Below are 20070 nucleotides of genomic sequence, written 5' to 3' on the forward strand. Positions count from 1 at the left end.
TTATTAGTAAAGATGGTGGGAGCATTGAAGGTGTAAAAAAGAGAATAGCCAAGGCGCAAGCTGTTTTTTCACAGTTAAAAAAAGTTTGGAAGAATTGAAAGATAAGTCTGGAAACCAAGATTAAAATATTAGAAGCTACAGTGATGACGGTGGTCAAATATGACTCTGAAGCATGGCCGCTCCGAAAAGCGGATTAAGATTTGCTAGATGTTTTCCAGACAAATTGCTTACGGATTGTTCTCGGTACCCGGCTGACTGACCGTATTTCGATCAATTGGCTATACGAAAAATGTGGTTCAATACCGCTCTCTAGGGCTATAATGAAAGAAAGGTTGAGGTGGCTAGGGCACGTTGTGCGGATGAAGGATGACAGATTGCCGAAGTTTGTTCTTTTCGGCCAACCATCTAGGGCTAAACGGAAAACAGGTCGTCCCCGTCTGGGGTGGATGACGTCATAAAGAAAGATTTAAAGGAAATGGGAACTTCGTGGGCGGGTGTAAAAAGGGAGGCTTTGAATAGATTGGGGTGGAGGAGGATCGTGCGTAGCTGTGTTGGCTTCAGGCGGCTTGGTGCTGCAGTGAGTTGTTAGTAGTAGTAGGGCGTATTTGGCTTGTTTTTCAAAGGCTCGGGCTTATTTTTTGTTTGACTTTCTGGCAACCCTGGTAAATTGAGCCTTGCAGATAATTCACAGTACATGAAATGTGTGGAATATTTATATTATATGGAAGTCAAACTGGTCAATCACAAGGAGTTTGTGAAGAAATCAGCAGCTTAATGCAAAAAAAAAAGCTTCACCATAATCTTTATTCTATGGAAGAGGCAGCCAAAAAGGTTATATTTAAAACTTCTCCTTCTACTAGACAAGTTGTTCCCAACCTTCTTCTAGTTCTCTACCCCCTAAAAAAGATTTAAAATGTGGAGGACCCTCTCTCACTTAGTGATATTAACTACACATGTAGGCTATCTATGAGAACTGAATATATTCATACTGTCACAAAGCAATATTAAATTAGTAAAATTGTTGTTTAGAGACTTCTTGCTATCTTGAAAAGTAGTTGAGTTTGGTAAAGCAGCATTCACAAGGGTGTCTAGCCAGAATCCAATGCCTAGGCAATGACTGTTCACAAGTAAAATTTGGCACTTAGCTAGACATGCTAGACAAGACGCTTGGCTAGACATTGAGTTCTAGATTCTAGAACTCAATGTATAGGATTTTTGATTACAGCCAATCAGAATGTGTCAAGATCCACTATTTCATCATTTTTGTTTACATTTGTAAACTGAAATTTAATTTTTGTTTTTTCATTAGGCTAATTGTTTGTTTCATTTTAGGCAATATGCAACACCAGACATAATAATGAAGCACACCAAGGCAATTGTTTTTGCATTAGCTTGTGACAGTAAAAATAGGGATTATAATTTTGAAAGTTTTGCCTGCATAAGCTCTGTTGATTGGCCAGAAATGGCAATTTGAAACTAAATTTGTAGTTTTAGCTAAGCAGGAAATTTTACTTGTGAACAGTTGTTGCCTAGACATTGGATTCTGGCTAGACACGTGTCTAGACATGGGATTCTAGCTAGACATGCTTGTGAATGCTGCTTAAGTGAAACTTTCTTAAAGGAATTTAGGGCCAGGGATTTACTCCAGAAAGTATTGCCAAACCACTATTCTGATTTCTAAGGCTTAGAAATTTGCCTAGCCTACTTGAAAGGTTTAAATTTTGACAAAATAATATTATAAATTAATTTCTAGTTTTCAGTCTCTTTGTCTTTGGCTTTATTTTTGAAAATACAATTCTTGTTATTTCAGTAGAATTTTAGATAAATATAGACAAGTTTAAATTACTGACCTAGGCCTAGCTAAGAAATAGACATACTTATAGAGTCTGAATTGCATTCTGAATCCAAATACAATGTTCAAAATGGAATTGTATTTGCATATCTTTTAAACATTATAAATTGGGATTGAGCACAATTATGAAGCTGAAAACAATTTTGTTGTACTTGATTTAAGCAGAAGCTCTATTTTGCAAGGTTTCACTTTCATAACACATAGATTTTTAATGGTAATCAAAGGTCAAGACCCTCTAGAGGGAGAAGGAGTGGATGTAGGTACTTCAAAATGCCTTCCCAGGATATACTTTAGCCTGTTGTTCTAATGTTAGGCATGATTCTTCATTGTAGCATGATTATAGGCATTGGCGCATTTACTCTGACATTGAGCTTGGATATAAAAAACCTGATACTGAGTTAGTATCTCAGTCAATAAGTTGTATTTGTTTAGTATACATTGCTTCAAATTGGAAAAATAAACATTCAAATATTGTGGAAATGAGTAGTTTTACACTATTACACCTCAAAGGAGCTGACAGTGATGTTGTGAAGACAAGGGCTCCCAATGTAGCAGTTGAAATTGGAAAGGATTCCCGACTTACATTTGAGTGGGATGAGATGTTTGGCAGCTATGTTATATTATTGAGTAAATTTAAGTCAGATGAACAATTATGTTTTGCCGCAAAAGTGAATATAAAGCATATATCACAACTACAACATCGGCTGAATGCTATCATGAAGCACGTTGAGGAAAATAGATTGACACACTTAATGTAAAGAGAGTGAACATTAATTCTTTTATTACATTTCTGTTAATACAAATGTTTTTCTTTTTTATAATGATTTTTTTGATTAGACACTCTTTGATTGTTTATTTGATTAGATGATCATTTACTCCACTTTCTCTCTAGTGGGGGTGACTAATAGGCATTGAGAGTGGGCACAAAGTAGAAACTTGCAATTGTTATGTTAGTCTATAGTTTGTACTGGGAGTATCAAGAACAAAAACGATTGGATTTGAGAAACAGAAGATCTTACAGAATCTAGTAAAATTAAAAAAATGTTTAGTGTTAGATGATGACTTTCTGGAATTAGCTCTACAACGGAAAATATTTTCTCTAGAAATGCTTAACAGTATAATGGGAACTGATTCCCCATCTTTGGACTATTGTCTGAAGCTTATGCGTTGTGAGTCAAATGCATTTACTCAATTTATTGATATATTAATTGAATCAAAACAAAATGACATTGTGATTCTGCTTTTAACCACTACCTAGAAATTCATTCTTTAAAACAATAAGAAATAAGTTTTTTTGACAATACTCAATTAATCCTCCTCTTCCTAGAAGACAATGTTTTTTTATTGATTATGAGTCAGTTTTTTTGGCAGTGAGACTGACAACATAAAAAAAACGTATCATACATGTTCACTATGTTTATATACATTGGGCAGCTGGTCATCATGTGAGAACTGTACTACAGTTGATGACTATAATGAAAAGTGTAGATTATGCAATCCGTGTAAACTACATTAAGGATATGCTGTACAAATTAAGGACTGTAATACCTGTCTTGAAGAGACTTCTGACTCTCATCCTAATGGATATCTATGCTCCAATTGCCATTTTGATAAGTGTGACCAATGGGAAAATACTTACCCTGGCATGATTGGAAAAAAACCTAAATGTGACTTAGGTTTATTTCTAAGGGATTGGTATCATTGTGGATTTAAATTGTATTAAATAAAAAAAACAAGTTTTTCAAACTGAAAGTAAGGAGCAACATTAAAACTTAAAACGAACAGTAATTATTCTGTATATGAAAGGGGCTGTCCCCTCCTCAGTGCTTTGCTCTTTACGCTAAAGTTTTTTATTGTTTTAAAAAATAAAGCTGTGAGACAGAGTCAAACTTTAGCGTAAAGAGCGAGGCGTTGAGGAGGGGCTAGCCCCTTTCATATACAGAATAATTTCTGTTTGTTTTAAGTTTTGATATCGCTCCTTACTTTCAGTTTAAAAAACTTTTTTTTTTAATCTAATTTCTGATCGTTTTTTCGTTAATGTAGCTTTGATTTTGGCTCACCGGCATTGAATAAGTAAACAAAATTTGCATAAAAATTTTACTCTTCTTTTTCTAAATGGCTGTCTCTAAATTTGGTTCTGACGTAATTTACAAATTAACTTGCGTAACGAACTTCTATATTCGTATATTTTTCTTCTGGCAAAAAATACGTTGCAGATATAGTTGCAGATTTTTGCAGATACGAGCTTGAAACCTATGTAATAGGGTTTTGTGATACGCTGAATCTGATGGTGGGATTTTCATTAAAATTCTTTCACTTGTATGGGATGTTTCCTCCCTCTTTAAAAAATCAAGTAAATTTTCTCAGGCTCGTAGCCCTTGATGAGTAATACTAAACTTAATAAAATTTATATATTTAGAATCAGCATTATAAGCCCATTCTTTTGATACATTTATTGACATCAAAATTCCGTTTTTAAAAGTTTCGATTACTATTGAGCTGTATTGCTAGTTTTTTTTTTTTTTATTACGTATATGTTATTACGTATATGAAGGGGTTCTCCCCTTAGTCAATACCACGTTCTTTTCGTTAAAAGTTAAAAAAAAAATTAATTCACAAACCTCTGAATCACAAAGGCCGTTTAATTAGAATAGATAGCTCTTTTGAAAGCACTAAAAAAACTGTAGCGTAAAGAGCGAGGTATTGACTTGGGGGAGAACTTCATATACGTAATAATTTCTGTTCGTTTTAAGTTCTATTGTTGCTTCTTACTTTCAGTTGAAAAAACTTGTTTTTTTTAATTTAATTTCTGATCGTTTTTTAAATAATGCTTGGAAATCCGGCGCACCCTTCATAGAAATGTCCCTTTCCCCAAAGAAATATCATCCACGGAAAGATTCTCCCGAGTATCCCCCTCCTCCAGCCCCCTCCCACCAGAAAAAAATCCTTCCTGAAAATGTCTGTATACTTCCCAATAACCAATACAATTTGTAAGCAATGGGCAAAGTTCATATCATTCAGCCCTTCCCCTGGGAACTGTGGGGGATTAAGGCATCCTAAAAGACATATTTATTAGATTTTCGACTCTGCTGAACAAAATGGCTATCTCAAAATGATAATTGGGTGACTTGGAGAAAAAAATGAGCGTGGGAGGGGGCCTAGTTGCCCTCCATTTTTTGGAGGGCACGCATTGTGATCTTTCTTCAAGCAAAAAATGCAAATTTCCACCTTTTTGCAGATAGGAGTGTGAAACTTCTTTAATAGGGTTCTCTGATAAGCTGAATGTGATGGTGTAATTTTCGTTAAAGTTAATTAAAAATGCAAAATTCCACATTTTTGCAGATAGGATTTGGAAGCTTCTTTAATATTGTTCGTTGATAAGCTGAATTTGATGGTGTGAATTTCGTTTAAGTTAATGAAAAAAATTTGCAATTAAAACAAAATTCGATTGTTAAAAAAAAATTGAGCTGTGAGTAAGTAAAACTTTAGCGTAAGGAGTGAGGCGTTGAGGAGGCAACAGTCCCTTTTATATACGGAATAATTTCTGTTCGTTTTAAGTTTTAACGTCGTTCCTCACTTTCAGTTAAAAAAAACTTGTTTTTTTTTATTTCATTTGTGAATGTTTTTTAATTAATGCAGGTTTTGATTTTGGCTGACCGTGCATGAATAATTAAAAAAAATTTGCATATTAATTTTACTTTTATTTGGTTAAATGGCTTTCTCGAAACTTGTTGAATTTTATTTACGAACGTTTTTATTAGTAATAAATATACGTAACTTACGAATTAACTTACGTAACGAACTTCTATATTCATTTATTTTTAATACGTATATTAGGGGGTTTGCCCCCTAGTCAATACCTTGCTCTTTAAGCTAAAGTTCGAATTTTGTTCCAATTCTATAAAAATGACCCCTTAATCACAAAGGCTGTTAATTAGAATAGATAGCTCTTATGAAAGTACTAAAAAATCTTTGGCTTAAAGAGCGAGGCATTGAGTAGAAGGTGATCCCAATCATATAGCTAATATTTTTTTGTTCGTTTTAATTTTTGATGTTGCTCCTTACTTTCAGTTGAAAAACTTGTTTTTTTATATTTAATTTCCGAATTTTTTTGTAAAATAATGATAGGAAATCCGGCGCCCCTTTCATAGCAATGTCCCTTCCCCCATGAAAACTTCCTTCATGAAAAGATCCTCCCATATAACCCCCGACCCACCCCCACCCCCCACTACCAGAAAAGATTCCCCCTGAAAACTTCTGTATACTTCCCAATAACCAATACTATATGTTAACATTGAGTAAAGTTCATAACTTTCAGCACTCCCCCTGGGGACTTCGAGGGATTAAATCATCCTAAAAGACATAGTTATAATATTTTCGACCATGCTGAACAAAAAGGCTATCTAAAAATTTTGATCGGGTGACTTTGGGAAAAAATGAGCTTGGGAGGGGGCCTAGTTGCCCTCCATTTTGTTTGGTCACTTAAAAAGGGCACTAGAACTTTAATTTTCGTTTGAACGAGCCCTCTCGCGGTATTCTAGGACCACTGGGTCGATACGATCACCCATGGTGAAAAGAAAAAAAAACAAATAAACACGCACCCGTGACCTTTCTTCCGGCAAAAAATGGAGAATTCCACATTTTTCTAGATAGGAGCTTAAAACCTCTACAGTAGGGTTCTCTGATGCGCTGAATATGATGGTGTGATTTTCATTAAGGTTCTATAACTTAATTGGGGTCTTTCCCCCTTTTTTCGAAAATCAGCCAAATATTCTCAGGCGCCTAACTTTTGATAGGTAAGATTAAACTTGATGAAACTTATATATTTGAAATAAGAATTAAAATTTTATTCTTTTGATCAAATTTATCTATTGGTATCAAAATTCCGTTTTTTAGGGTTTCGGTTACCATTGAGTCGGGTTGCTCCTTACTTACAGTTCGTTACTACAAACTGTTTGATTGAGAAGAAGAATTTAGAGCACGTTTCAATTTTAAAAAGATGAAGAGAGTATGGTTCTTGCGTCATCGTTGTGAGGACAATGCTAGTAATGATTATAAACCTACTTATTTTTATTTGGCTGTAACAGAAAGTGATTCTTCATATGAGAATATTGTGTACGACATTACTTCAAAAAATCAGATAGAAACATGTCCATTTTACAATATGAATCGTAATAGTATCATTGACTTCACAAGGAGATTTAATAAAATAGAAGTTACATTATATTGTGGAAAATGTGACCATGATTTTGCACGCCAGGATCAGTACAAGTTGAATCCCAATTGTCTACCACCACTAATCGTTGTCGATAACGACTACGATGACGATCTAAATGACTATGAAGAAGATGAAGAAATCCAAACAATGAAGACAAAAGACTTTATAGTGCATATGTATATTTTATTAATAAACAAATTCATATACTTTTTTAAAACACTTTATTCTTAGGGCACTGGAATCAATGTTATACAGGTCTGAGAGGGTATTTTCTATTAGAAAGTCATTTAAACGAGGACTGTGTAGATAAATGTTGAGAAATTCACTAAAAGTATATTCACGACATCGAAAAATGAAATATAGTAATGCATGGATACCGAAGCTTTTCGTTGATAAATCTTGTACTCGTTTCCAATTTTTAGTAATTGATTTCCCGGATCGGTCAATAAGGTTTTGATTTGCAGTTTGTAAAATGTATGTGACAGAGAAAGAGGATCAAAAAATTCTATATTCTTTGCTGTTTGAAAGATGCATAGCCAATGACCCGTCTGCACAGTCGATGGACTACCACTAACCAATGGTTCTGTTAGCAGTATGAATATATTCAAGGAAATCTGAGGGTTTACAATAGGTTTGTATTTGGACAAAAAAGGATGCATGTTAAATACATCGATTATTTGATTGGTGTTCATGGTGCCAGGTCAAATAGAACACTACGGTCGGGGGTAATTTCCCAATAGGTTTCAAATTGATTGAGTGTGATTAATGTTACGCTCTCTGTCAATGGTTTGTCAAAGGGACACTCTAAACATACAGTACCCGTTCGGACATTGCTCATATCCTGAGTACCAGACAAGTCCAAAAGAATGATACCATGACTTTTTGCAAACATTGCATCAATTATACCATTTTCATATAGCTGAGAATATTGATCCGGTGATTGCATTGTCAATTAACATAGGATCCCATGGGATTTATTAAACAAAAAATTGTAGAGAGGAATTCCATTTACTTTACATACAAGAGAGGAAAGTCTAAACAATTCAAATTCATGTGGCGAACTTGTCCACGATCCTATGGCACTGGCGCTTTTTACAAAAGCCATGGCAAGTTTCGATGGAATTTCACCATTGATAAATGAAGAATCGGTGTAGGTACTTGAACCAGTGGTAATACGGTATGACGTTGCTTGGCCATTGTCTGATGAACGAGCAATTTGATATTATTTCCAGAGGCTCTTACTTTTTCAATTGCCAAAGCAACAGAACTCATAACCTGTTGTTTTCGTGGATGAAATATTGCCGAGAGGAGATTGATATTGGCATCGGGGGCTACATCAAGTGCTTTTTCTTAATATGAAATTGGACGGAGCGAGTTGTAACTTTATATCAATTTTAGCATTGGGGGGCATCCATTGGGATATATTAAATATTTTATGATTGAGTCTACCAACTAAATGATACTCCTTGCTCTCTGCTCAAGTTAGTTAAACATCAGTATCAACATTTGATCTATAGTCATAGCCCATTGGCAGACCTCTCAATTTCTTATAGGACATTGGAGTCATCAACCTAAATTGTGTTAGCTTGCATAGTATGATAGAGTTTCGCTAGTGCTCACAAATGTTCCATTTTTGTAGACACATATTTGTTTAAATAAATTGTGTAATGCACCATTTTCATAGGACAGTCCATCGACGGCGGATGGGGGTAAATTGTCAGACTTTTTCCTCACCACAACTTTTAAATCAATAAATGTGGATGATAAATCTATCAAGTAGTCTTCATTGGAATAAATTTGAAAATGTATGTTTTCAGAGAGGGGTTGCTGTGAATAGAATTGTTCATAGTACCCATGTTTTACAATGACATCCACACTTTCTGCATTGAAAAGATTTAGAGATGTGGTGACTGTGGGATGAGATTCCTTGTGGGGTAGATATGCCATTTCTGTCTAGGAAAAGAAATCCCTTTTCGATGTCACAAATCTTGTTCTTGGTTTCTTTTTCTTATTCTTTCTTTTCTTTGACAAGAGTGATGAGGTTTTCTTTTTCTTATTTTCTTGGTTTCTTTTTCTTATTCTTACTTTTCTTTGACAAGAGTGAAGTAGCGTAGAGGATGCAAAATCCGCGGCAACCGGCGTAATATATTTTTAGCCTGTGGTATTGCAGAGCGAAACAGCTTAGCAAGCCAACTGCCAAGACCATAGCCGACAATGACGTATGGCCTTTATAGTAGTCCATTCCATGACCCAATTTTCATTGTTGGAGAGCAGTAACATATAAATCAATTTCTTTGGACAAACAAATATACTTTTTCTATTAGCCATTTTGTTGTTACTGAATGGATCGAAAATGACATATATTCTGCTTAAAGCCAATAACATCTCTCAGATTATCATTGAAATGAATCATTTTATTGTCAACGGGTGAGCTAATGTAAATCCTATCATGTTCCATTGAATAATGAAATTGGAATGTACCATTCTTACGAACAGATATTTTTCTATTGATTGTCCGATAAAAATCGTTCATACTACCAAATTTTTTGTATTTCAGTGTGACATGGGGATATTCACTAGATTTAAGTGCTTCAACCCATTCATACTCGACAAAGAGGGACCAATCGAAAGGTGTAAATTTTCTCTCATACATGCGATCTTTTTTCAGGATACCATATGTATTTTTGAGAATACAATCGACAAGAGCAACTTCATACTTTCCATCATCAAATTTGATGGTGAGGGAGAGTTTAACCTGAAAATCACTAGTTTTATTCAAATCATTGTAGAGAGGGTCGGAGACGTTGGACATAAACGTTACATAAAAATCATTGGGCATTGTGTATGTCCTCGGCGGATATCCACGAATCAAAATCAGAGTTGTATCCTAGCCAACGAAAAAGTAACTGTTTCATGCCCCTGTGAGTACGAGTCTTTAATATCTTTTCAATCTGATAGATTATGGTATTTTTAACTTTTTGTAATTCATAATCATATAAACCGCCAAGAATCTCATCATCTTTCATAGCACGTAGACGATACGTTATGGGTGTAGTGTCCAAGAGTTTGGATACTTTAAAAAGTTCAGTGGAACACAAATAATTACCCTTTTCAAAAACATTAGTAGTTCGAATGATTCGAACAGTATCACCAACATTGAATTTCTTCTTTTTCTTCTCATTAGCACCATCACCACTGGAGTATTGTTTAAGAAAAGTGTCAATTGTATTGACATCATGATGAACTTCCGTTGGGGTTGAGTTGGACAGGGATCGACGTGGACGTTGGTTATAAATCAACATAATTTTATTCAAATCATGAATAAAAGCAGCAGTATTTTTCAAAGTGCAATATCTAGAAATTAAAATTTGAATAGTTCTTATCAGCCGTTTGGCCAATGCTGCTTTTACTGGACTATGACTATGATAGAGGATTGTATTATATTTCAGTAGAACCTTCTTTACATGGGGACTAACAAATTCACTACCCCGATCCGTTTGAATCTTCTTATAGCAATCCTTTTCAAGGATATTTCATGAGCTTTAGCAACTTCACCACCGCTCTTTGAACGCAGTGGAATGGCATATGCAGCGACTAAAAACACTGATTGCAAGTAGAATGTACTTTTATGGGTGATTGTGACGCCGTTGAATCTCATCTAGAGTCAAAAGATCTGCCTGTAATATTTGTAATGAGAAAAAGGCTCTAGTTTTTTCGATAATGATTACCACGAGCTCTATGATTACGATTTAGAGTGTAACTTGATTCATTCTCTAGGTACTCAGCCGCCCGATTCTTTTCAAGTCCAGTGACTTGAGCTGGTATGGTGGGTGAGCTTAAACTTCCCACTTCACCAAAATTCTCATAAAAATGTTTGAAAGCTTCAACCATTTTGAACGTAAACACATAGTGAAGTGTCCACTGACCTTTTGTATACTAACAGGTTATGGTGAGGGGGATGCAGTGATATTAAGACGTCTTCGCTTGACTCCCCCAATCATAAACCTTGTCAAATCATTTTTCACTTGGCATGCTAGTGTTTTCCGAAAATGATTTAAAAACATCTTTTGATATTTGACTAAAGTTCTTTAATCGATTTAAAACATGTTTATTGGCAATAAGACTTTTGGGAAAGTTTGACGAGTTTAAAAATTTATGCAGATGACTGTCAAAAGATACAAGTCTTTTACAATTCGTGACTAAATCTGATAATAAATCAAGTAGAATATATTTCTTGCCATGGATTATAACTTGATTCCCATTAGCATTAATTTGAACATGTTCCCTGTCATTGAGATATGTCAAGAGTCTTTTACACTGTTCACGATAGGAATGTGGCATTAGATCAGCAACACTTGTCATAACTTTAGGCAAATCTTCTTCTTCTTTTGGTATTATTTTTGTTGTTGTTGATGATGATGTGGAGTCATTTTCTTATTGTGATGAATGACATTTACATTGAGTATTCTCTCACGATAGGGCTTATGTTTGTCGATTCGGCGAAGTGCATTTTGAAGCAGAATTATTTTTCCATCGTCGGCAATTGTCTCATTGCTAATGAATTTGTTGATATTGTCCTCGAAATGTTCCTTTGGCGAAAGGGCGAGTTCAATTGAAGTCAAATTATAGGGTTAGGCCATTCTCTAGAGAAAACTGTTTACAAGTCCTGCAATGATTGGCAGTAAAAGTGTAAAGAAGCTACCACCCGCTTGAAGAAGTTGTATTCTTTTAAAATCGTTTCCTTTATTTTTGCTTGCTGCTAGGGAGCGTACAAGGGAACGATATTGTTTTGTCTGGTGCTTAACACCTTTTGGCAGTTGAACATTGCCTTCAGTTAAATTTAAACAAAGTTCTGATATAGGATTAATTAATTCTCTGTGGACACCATGTTTGAGTATCGCCTTCCTAAGTCGTGGTTTTGAGTTACCTAGGACGGTGAATAAGTCTATGTTCATGTAGTTTCTTCAGTGTCATGACTGCAACTAACGACCTTTTTCACTGTTACCGGCAGATATGCAGTAATTTTATTGTCAAAGATATCGGTGACTACACGTAAATCCTCGGGTGTGTTCCGATTCAGGTCCAATAGAATATAGCCATGGGGGTTCTTGGTAGCCTGATTGTAGGCCGAGAGTAGAAATTTCGGTTCACCCGGATACACCTGTCTGTTTAACGTAATGAGGGAACTGGAATCACGAACAAGCAAGAGACATGGATTGGGCCTTTCTGAAATCTGTATCAGTAGATACAAGTGCCGTGACAGTCCGTTTCAGTCGGCCGCTACAGAATCAAGCCAGTTTGTGGGGATCACAAGATGAAGTTTCAGTAATCAATAGCAGGCGAGCTGTCAGCAGCTGTATCTGTCATAGTTTTCTAGATTTTCAGTAGGGAGTCTTTAATTCCAAGAAAAACTGATCCACTTATAGATGTCTTGTAATATAGATCTAAATAATACCTGTCCGAGGTTGTCATAAAATTAATATCCATGCCTGCCATAAATATCCTTTCTGGGAGTGGATTCCAAGCCTGATTAGTTAATCAAATAGTTTTTGGTAACAAACTGCAAGTAAGGAGTGAATTGGTGAAATAGCAACAGAAGCTTTAAAAAACGCAATTTTTGTAACAGTAGATACCGTACATCAAATTAATTGAATTTTTATGCTGACTCCAAATATATAAAATTCATCAAGTTTCATGTACAAATTAAAAGCTACAAGCCTGAGAAAATTGGTATGACTATTTAGAAAGGGCGGAAATGCCCCAAAAAAGTCAGTGCATCTTAATAAAAGTCATACCAGCGGATTCGGCATATCAGAGAACCATACCGTAAGGTTTTCTTGCTTCCATCTGCGAAAATGTGAAATTTGTAATTTTTGACAGAAGAAAGATCATGGATGCGTGTTTATTTATTCCGTTTTGTGTGTGTGTGTTTTTTTTCTTTGCCAAGGTGATTGTATCGAACCAATGGTCATATAAGATTGGGAGATGGCTCGTTTGAATGGAAATGACGGTTCTCATTCCCTATATCGTAACCAAAACGATTGGAGGACAACTAGATTTACCCCTCCCTCCCATGCTCCTTTTTCACCAAAGTTGTCCAATCAAAATTTTGAGATAGCCAATTTGATCAACATAGTTGAAAAGGCTAGTATCATGCCTCTTGGGTTATGACTCTGAAAGTCCCTGGTGAAAACTGTTGTAAGTTATGAAATTTGTTTCTGGTATTATTTTAAAACAATCAGAAATTAAATAAAAAAATATTTTTTCAACTAAAAGTAAGGAGTAATATTAAAAGCAATATTCTCGGGTATATGAGGGCAAACCCCCCTCCTCAATACCTCGCTCTTTACGCTAATTTTAGCTTTTTGTCCCAAGTATTTAAGAATAACTCCTGAAACCCAAAAGCTGTCTAGGGAGAGTAAGGACTTTGTTAAAATACAAAAAGAAACTTTGGCGTGAAGAGCAAGGTATTGAGGATGGTATATCCCCCTTATATACAGAACGATTTCTGTTCTTTTAAGTCTCAGTGTTGCTCTTTACTTTCAGTTTAAAAAATAAACGATTTTTAATTAATCACTGAAAGGTTGAACCAATTCTCAGGGGAAAACATTGATATGTTGCTGATTTGAATAGCCAAAAATAGCCAGTAGTTTATTTTTCTTTACCCTGAGCCCGAGTAATTCCAAATCATGGTTTTTGTAATAACCGTTCATGTAATAGACGTTTTCTTTGTATTTTATTCAAAATTTGGAAAAAATTGTGCAAAATACTCTTTATTTACGAATTTCGTCATTGAATTTTGCCAAAACCTAAAGTTGAACTGAAGAAAAAACTGATCAGAAATAACGAACTTGATAAGTCGATCATCGAATATCGAAAGCAAAATATTGATATATTGATATCTTGTTTAATCAAATTATTGCCGAACACTAATCCCGGGGACTTCTTGCGGTCCGGTTCTAAGCCGGCTTAAGTGCTTCGGTGTAGACTTGAGAAGATATGTTGATTCCCGTTCTGCTCTGGTATCCAGGACCATTGCTTTTCCTGAAGCTAAAATAATTTCAATAATTTAATGAACATGAAAATTGGAACTCAGAATGTTACGACATTAAAAAAATGGCTATCGTATCGGTATTTTGACTGACGAATTCAGACGTTTCGAACTGGACTTATTAGGAGTTTCAGAAACTCTTATCCCAGGGGTAGGAAGCATGAAATTAGGGGATATTGAATTTGTTTACTCAGGCAGGAAGGATGATGTACTTAGACAGGGAGTAGTGCTCATGATAAATAAGGAAGCTGCTAAGTCTTCTTTAGGTTGGGAAGGTATTAATAATAGAATACTAATTGCTCATTTTATGACTAAAAAGTTCAGGGTATCAGTTATAGTAGTATATGCTCCTGTTGAACCGACTGACGGAGATACTAGTGACTCAGTTGAATTTGACTTACAATTACAGGAGCAAACGGTCAAGGTCCCAGGTAGAAATATGGTGTTTTTACTAGGAAATTTGAACGCCCAGGTCGGTAGAAACAGGGATAGATGGTATCCAGGCCTATTTAAATTTGTTGTTGGCTAAGAAAACAGTAATGGCTACAGACTTTTGCATTTTTATAGGTATAACAATCTAGTTATAATCAATACGGTGTTTGGTCATAAAATGGCCCGTATTTTGACATAGTATTCACGTGATGGTAAGAGCAAGCCTTATTGATTACGTTAAAGTGTTAATTAGAAAAACTTCTGAAAAAGAAGTTTTTCAAAGAAAATTAAAGGCCATTTTAAACTTAAGATCAGCAGATACAAATAACTTTTAATATTAAAACTCAAAACGACCAGAAATTACTATTAAATAATAAATGAAACCCAAAACGAACAGAAATTAAATAAACAATCATAGCAAAAAACATACCATAGAACAAGTAATAATACAAATGAATAAGTTTCAAGAAATTACTATCAAAGAATAAATGAAACCCAAAACGAACAGAAATTAAATAAACAATCATAGCAAAAAACATACCATAGAACAAGTAATAATACAAATGAATAAGTTTCAAGAAATTACTATCAAAGAATAAATGAAACCCAAAACGAACAGAAATCAAATAAACAATCATAGCAAACAAACATACAATAGATAGGTGCTAATATAAATGAATAAATATATCTTAATACGAGAGAAACTTAAATTGAATATGCAAATCAAGCTCGAAACAAACAAATACAGTACAAACAAGCGTTTGGGTTTTGCCTCCTTTTCTCACTATAAAAGTCTAAACCTACTGTGTCATTGACGCTTTACCTAAAACTATATGTGTCTTGAACAGTCTTGGAAAGTACAATTAAAATCAAACTGAATATTTTATATGTAATCATATCAGTTGTTGAGAGATAATCATTTCAAGATTTTATTTCTCTGTAATTTTTATATTCATTTTCAATGCTTCAATAATTGGAAAAGAAAATATTTGTAATACAATTCGTTTTCAGTGAAACCCCAATGACGGAGTAGGTGTAGACTTTTACAGCTAAGGAAGGGAGCAGTGTCCAAACTTTTGTTTGTAATGAAAGTATATTTATCTTTAACAGTCTTGGAAACAACTAATAAAATTAAACTGAATATTCGAAATATAATGATATTAAACGCTGAAAGCTCATCACTTCGAAATTTAATTCTACTCTAATTTTTACGTTTATTTTCAATGTTGTAGTAAGTAAAAAAGAAATTATTTGTAATATAATTTGTTTTCAATAAAGCGTCAATGACACAGTAGGTTTTAGACTTTTACAGTTAGAGAAGAGGGCGATAACCAAACTCTTGTTTATAGTGATTTTTGTTTGTTTAAAGCTTGATTTGCATATTCAATTTAAGTTTCACTCGTTTTATGATTTATTTATTCATTTATATTAACACCTATTGTATGTTTGTTTGTTATGATTGTTTGTTTTGGATTTCATTTATGCTTCAATAGCAAAATATTTTTTTTCGTTTTTAGCTTGATTTGCATATTCAATTTAAGCGTTAATTGCTTTAAGATTTGTTTATTCATCTATATTATGACTAGTTGTATGTTTTTTTGCTACGATCGTTTATTTAATTTCTGTTCGTTTTGGGTTTCATTTATTCTTTAATAGTAATTTCTGGTCGTTTTTAGTTTTAATTTTAACATGTATTTGTATCTGCTGATCTTAAGTTGAAAATGTCCTTTTATTTTCTTTAAAAACTTCTTTTTCGGAAAGTTTTTTTTTAATTAGTTTCGTCTCGTTTTTGACTGCAAAAAGTTTCAAGTTTTAAAATATTCCTTATTCTAAAATCAAACTTTTTTTCAAAATCAAATATTCATCAAAGTATCAAAACTAGTATCAAAGTAACAGAATAAAATAAAAAAAGGTTTGTGTCAACCTTGGAATTTCTTTTATCTGACGATTGAACTATTTTTAACAAAATGGCTATCTAAAAAAAAATTCGGATGGGTTTGGGGAAGAAAGGGCGTGGTGGGAGGGAGAGGGGCTAGTTGACCTTCAATCTCTTTTGACTCTTTAAAAGTGAACTAGAACTTTCTGTTTTCAATCAAATGAGCCATCTCTGAAGTTTATATAAGTATCCCTTCTCTAAGAACCATATATGCCCCCAAGGCATAACCTACAACGCCTGTCTCCGGGCCCCGGGGGGTTGTGTTGACCCTGGAGTTTTAATATCTAACGTTTGGACTATTTTTAAATAAATGGTCACATCGAAATTTTTATCGGATGCATTTGGGTAAAACGAGCTTGGGGGGGGGGGGATAGTTACCCTCGGATATCTTTTGACTCTTAAAAAATGAACTATAACTTTCAATTTCCAATCAAAGTATTTAGGTGTACTAGTATTTTCCAAGATTGATTTAAAATCTTCTTCTTCTTCTTGTTTTAATGTTGTTGATGAGGAAGGAGTATGTTCATTTAATTTTTTTTTGAATTTGCCTATTGCTAATAAGGCTTTTGGGAAGTTTAATGTATTTGGAAAGTTGTATAGATGTCTGTCAAATGATAAAAGTCCTTTACGATTTGGACTTGAATATGATCTGGACCACTTTCCATGAGATATGTTATGAGTCGTTTAATTTTTTCAAGATATGAGTTCGGCATTAGATTCCAATGCTCGACACAATTGAATCCAATTCCTCCTTCTTTAACTGTATACCACCACCAGCAGCAGTAGAATCTTGAGGAGATGTTTCTTTTTTGTGATCAATGACACTCGTATTGCCACTGGCTCTCGCACGATAGGGCTTATGTTTGTCCACTCAGCGAAGTGCATCTTGAAGTAAAGGTAGTTATTTATCATCCTCAATATTCTCAGTGTCAATGAATTTACTCAGATTGTCCTCAAAGTGTTCCACGGGTGAAAGAACGAGTTCTATTGGGGTCAATTTATAGAGCTTAGCCATTTAGAGAAAACTATTTACAATTCATGCAATTATTGGCAGTAAAAGTGTAAAAAAACTACTTCCCACTTGAAGAAGACGTTTCCTTTTAATTTTTTTCCTTTCTTTTTACAAGCCAATGCACGTACAATGGAACGATGTTACTTTGCCTGTTGCTTAACTACTTCTGGCAGTTGAACATTACCTTTGGTTAATTCTAAAATAAATTCCGATACTCGATTAAGGAAATCGTCGTCATTACCATGTTTAAGTATGCCTATCCTAACTGGGGGTTTTGAAATGCTTACAATGAAAACTAAAGATATATTTTCATGTAGCTTCTTCACTCTCATGATGGCAAGTAATAGCCTTTTTTACTGTTCACGGGAAGATCTACTGTAATTTTATTGTCAAAAATATATGTGACTACAAAAATCCTCGGGTGTATCTTGATTAAGATCCAATAGGATGTAGCCGTAGGGTTTATTAGTTGCCTGATTGTACGATGAAAGTAGAAACTTGGGGGCGCACAGGTTTATTTGTTTGAGAGTTAGTAGCGAGCTAGAATCACGAACAACTCTGTAGATGATATAGTAGGTACAGTTCAAAGCAAGTGTTTGCATACATTTTCTCTGATGAAAGAGATTGTGTAGAACTAGAGTAATGGAAATCAGTTCATGATGTAAGCGAACAGTGAACATTTGTAGCCTTTTCTGGGTCCACTGTTTAGTGGATTCAGCTATATCATCAATATTCAAGCAAGAGCTCGGTTTATTGATCTCCAAAACGTCAAATCCGTCCAAGAATTGTGTATGAATACCTGTTGTTGAAATAGCTTCCATTTTATCTTATGACTCCTGCCAAATAATGTAACAATAGTAGAGTTTTTTCAGCTTTTCCATAAACATTTTATCAGAAGTGTTAATTGTTTTAGTTAACAGTGCCGTTTTGCGTGACATTAATGAACAACGTAGAAACGACCTGAATGGTGTTTTAAATTGACGTATATTGAAGATCGCTTCAACAGATCACCTACAGCTAACTGTAGATTATAGATGTCTCATGACTAAATAATTTCCCTATTACTATTCCGTTCAAGAATAATAAGAACAAAATCAATAAAGAATCATATTTTCTGTTATTATTAACATAAAAGCAGCACTTTACAAATAAAACAATAGAAAAAAGGACATTAAACAAAAAAAATACACTTAAGATTTTTTTTATAACAAAAACAGAAAAATTTATTTAAATATTTAATAAATATTTAATAAATACACTTTTTTTATTTATTTATAACAAAAAAAATACAACATTTATTTTAAATAGACACTGGAAAAAAACATTTAAAATAATATCACATTTTTTATTTACAACAACATTTTTAATTTGAAATGGGGCCCCTCACCCCTCGGGGCACTCAATGCGGTGGCCGAAGGCCGAGGCGGTGGCGGGGCGGGAAGCGGGCCGGGGCCGGGCCGAGAACATTAAATAACTTTATATACTGAAAATTATGAAGAAGTAACTGCTCTGCCTTGCATACACATATTGAGAACTTATTAATTTTGATAAAAATTTTTTTTTTTTAACACCCACCACCCACCTTGTACTATTAAAGAATTTAAACCGATTTCTCCAGACCGAGTTGCTTTCTATACTCTACACATTCAACTCGGTCTGAAATTAAATAGTGACCGTGTGGTAGTACCTTTACACCATCCTCAAGTACATAAGATTTATCTGATATGGCCGTAAGGCGTTTTTCTCAACTCTTAACTGTGTAGTTTTTAAATTATAAAGAGCGAATCGCCATGACTTTCGCTCTTGGGACTAAACTACGTTCTACACAGTTTCTATAGACACTCATATCGAAATTATTTTTTACAAAGTGTGTAGGCACCCCCTTGCAAACTTGTTTGATATCCTTGTTGTGCGTTTCCACTCAGTTTACCTTTGCCCAGGAAACACACCACTGGATATCAGATCGTCTCCCGTTTCAGATTTTAACATTAACAATTGATTTGTGGCCTGGCGTTTTACTAGCTCTGGGTAGAGGGATTCATTCCAGTTGGTGTAGTCCATTCGTGAGCTAATGTCATCTTGCTGATTTTAAGAATCAAGTCCATCACCAGATGAGGAGTGGAAAAATAATACCCTAAATCCAACCCAACTTTCTCATAGATTTTATCTGTATTTTTGCACACAATGTCAAAAAAAGTTAGTACATCACTAACCAAGTACAGTTTACAGTAATGCCACCCATTTTCACACCCACCCTTTACCCAAACCCTCTTGGTGAATTCATAGTCGCCAGTGGTGCACTGACTGTCCGTAAGAGAATTGTAAAATGCTTCAATAGGCGGTAATGACACTTCATCTAGCCTCGAGGTAGAGTTGTAGTAATCTTATGCATATATGCCCTTACACGCTGATAAATCATACATTTCCCCATCGGGAAATCGCTGTTTAAGAATGGGGAACCTATCAGAATTGTCGCTTTTCTGTACCTGAATCAATGGACTTAAAGACTTGGGGAATAAGCTAAAAGAGTCGAAAAAACGGATTTTATTCAGTCACCTTTTACCCTTGT

General features: G+C 34.5%; 1 protein-coding gene across 3 annotated transcripts in view; it reads left to right on the top strand.

Annotated features, from left to right (window-relative positions):
- The first annotated feature begins 672 nt into the window (after positions 1–672).
- The window catches only part of LOC148942486 (methionine synthase reductase-like), a 166197-nt gene continuing 146799 nt past the window's right edge, over positions 673–20070 (top strand). Inside the window, exons 1-2 of one of the 3 annotated variants that reach the window (XM_089102489.1) lie at positions 722–831; positions 9739–9991. Coding sequence is in view for 1 of the 3 variants with exons in the window: in XM_089102487.1 (XP_088958613.1) it covers positions 700–831 (132 nt within the window). In the remaining 2 variants the exon portion in view is untranslated. Of the gene's footprint in view, positions 832–1454; positions 1713–9738; positions 9992–20070 lie in introns of those variants that run through there. The other 2 variants (XM_089102487.1, XM_089102490.1) reach the window with 2 other exon arrangements.

The sequence above is a fragment of the Artemia sp. Qi Xiang Cuo genome, chromosome 16 (assembly GCF_049724085.1).
Source record: "Artemia sp. Qi Xiang Cuo chromosome 16, ASM4972408v1, whole genome shotgun sequence".
NCBI lineage: Eukaryota > Metazoa > Arthropoda > Branchiopoda > Anostraca > Artemiidae > Artemia > Artemia sp. Qi Xiang Cuo.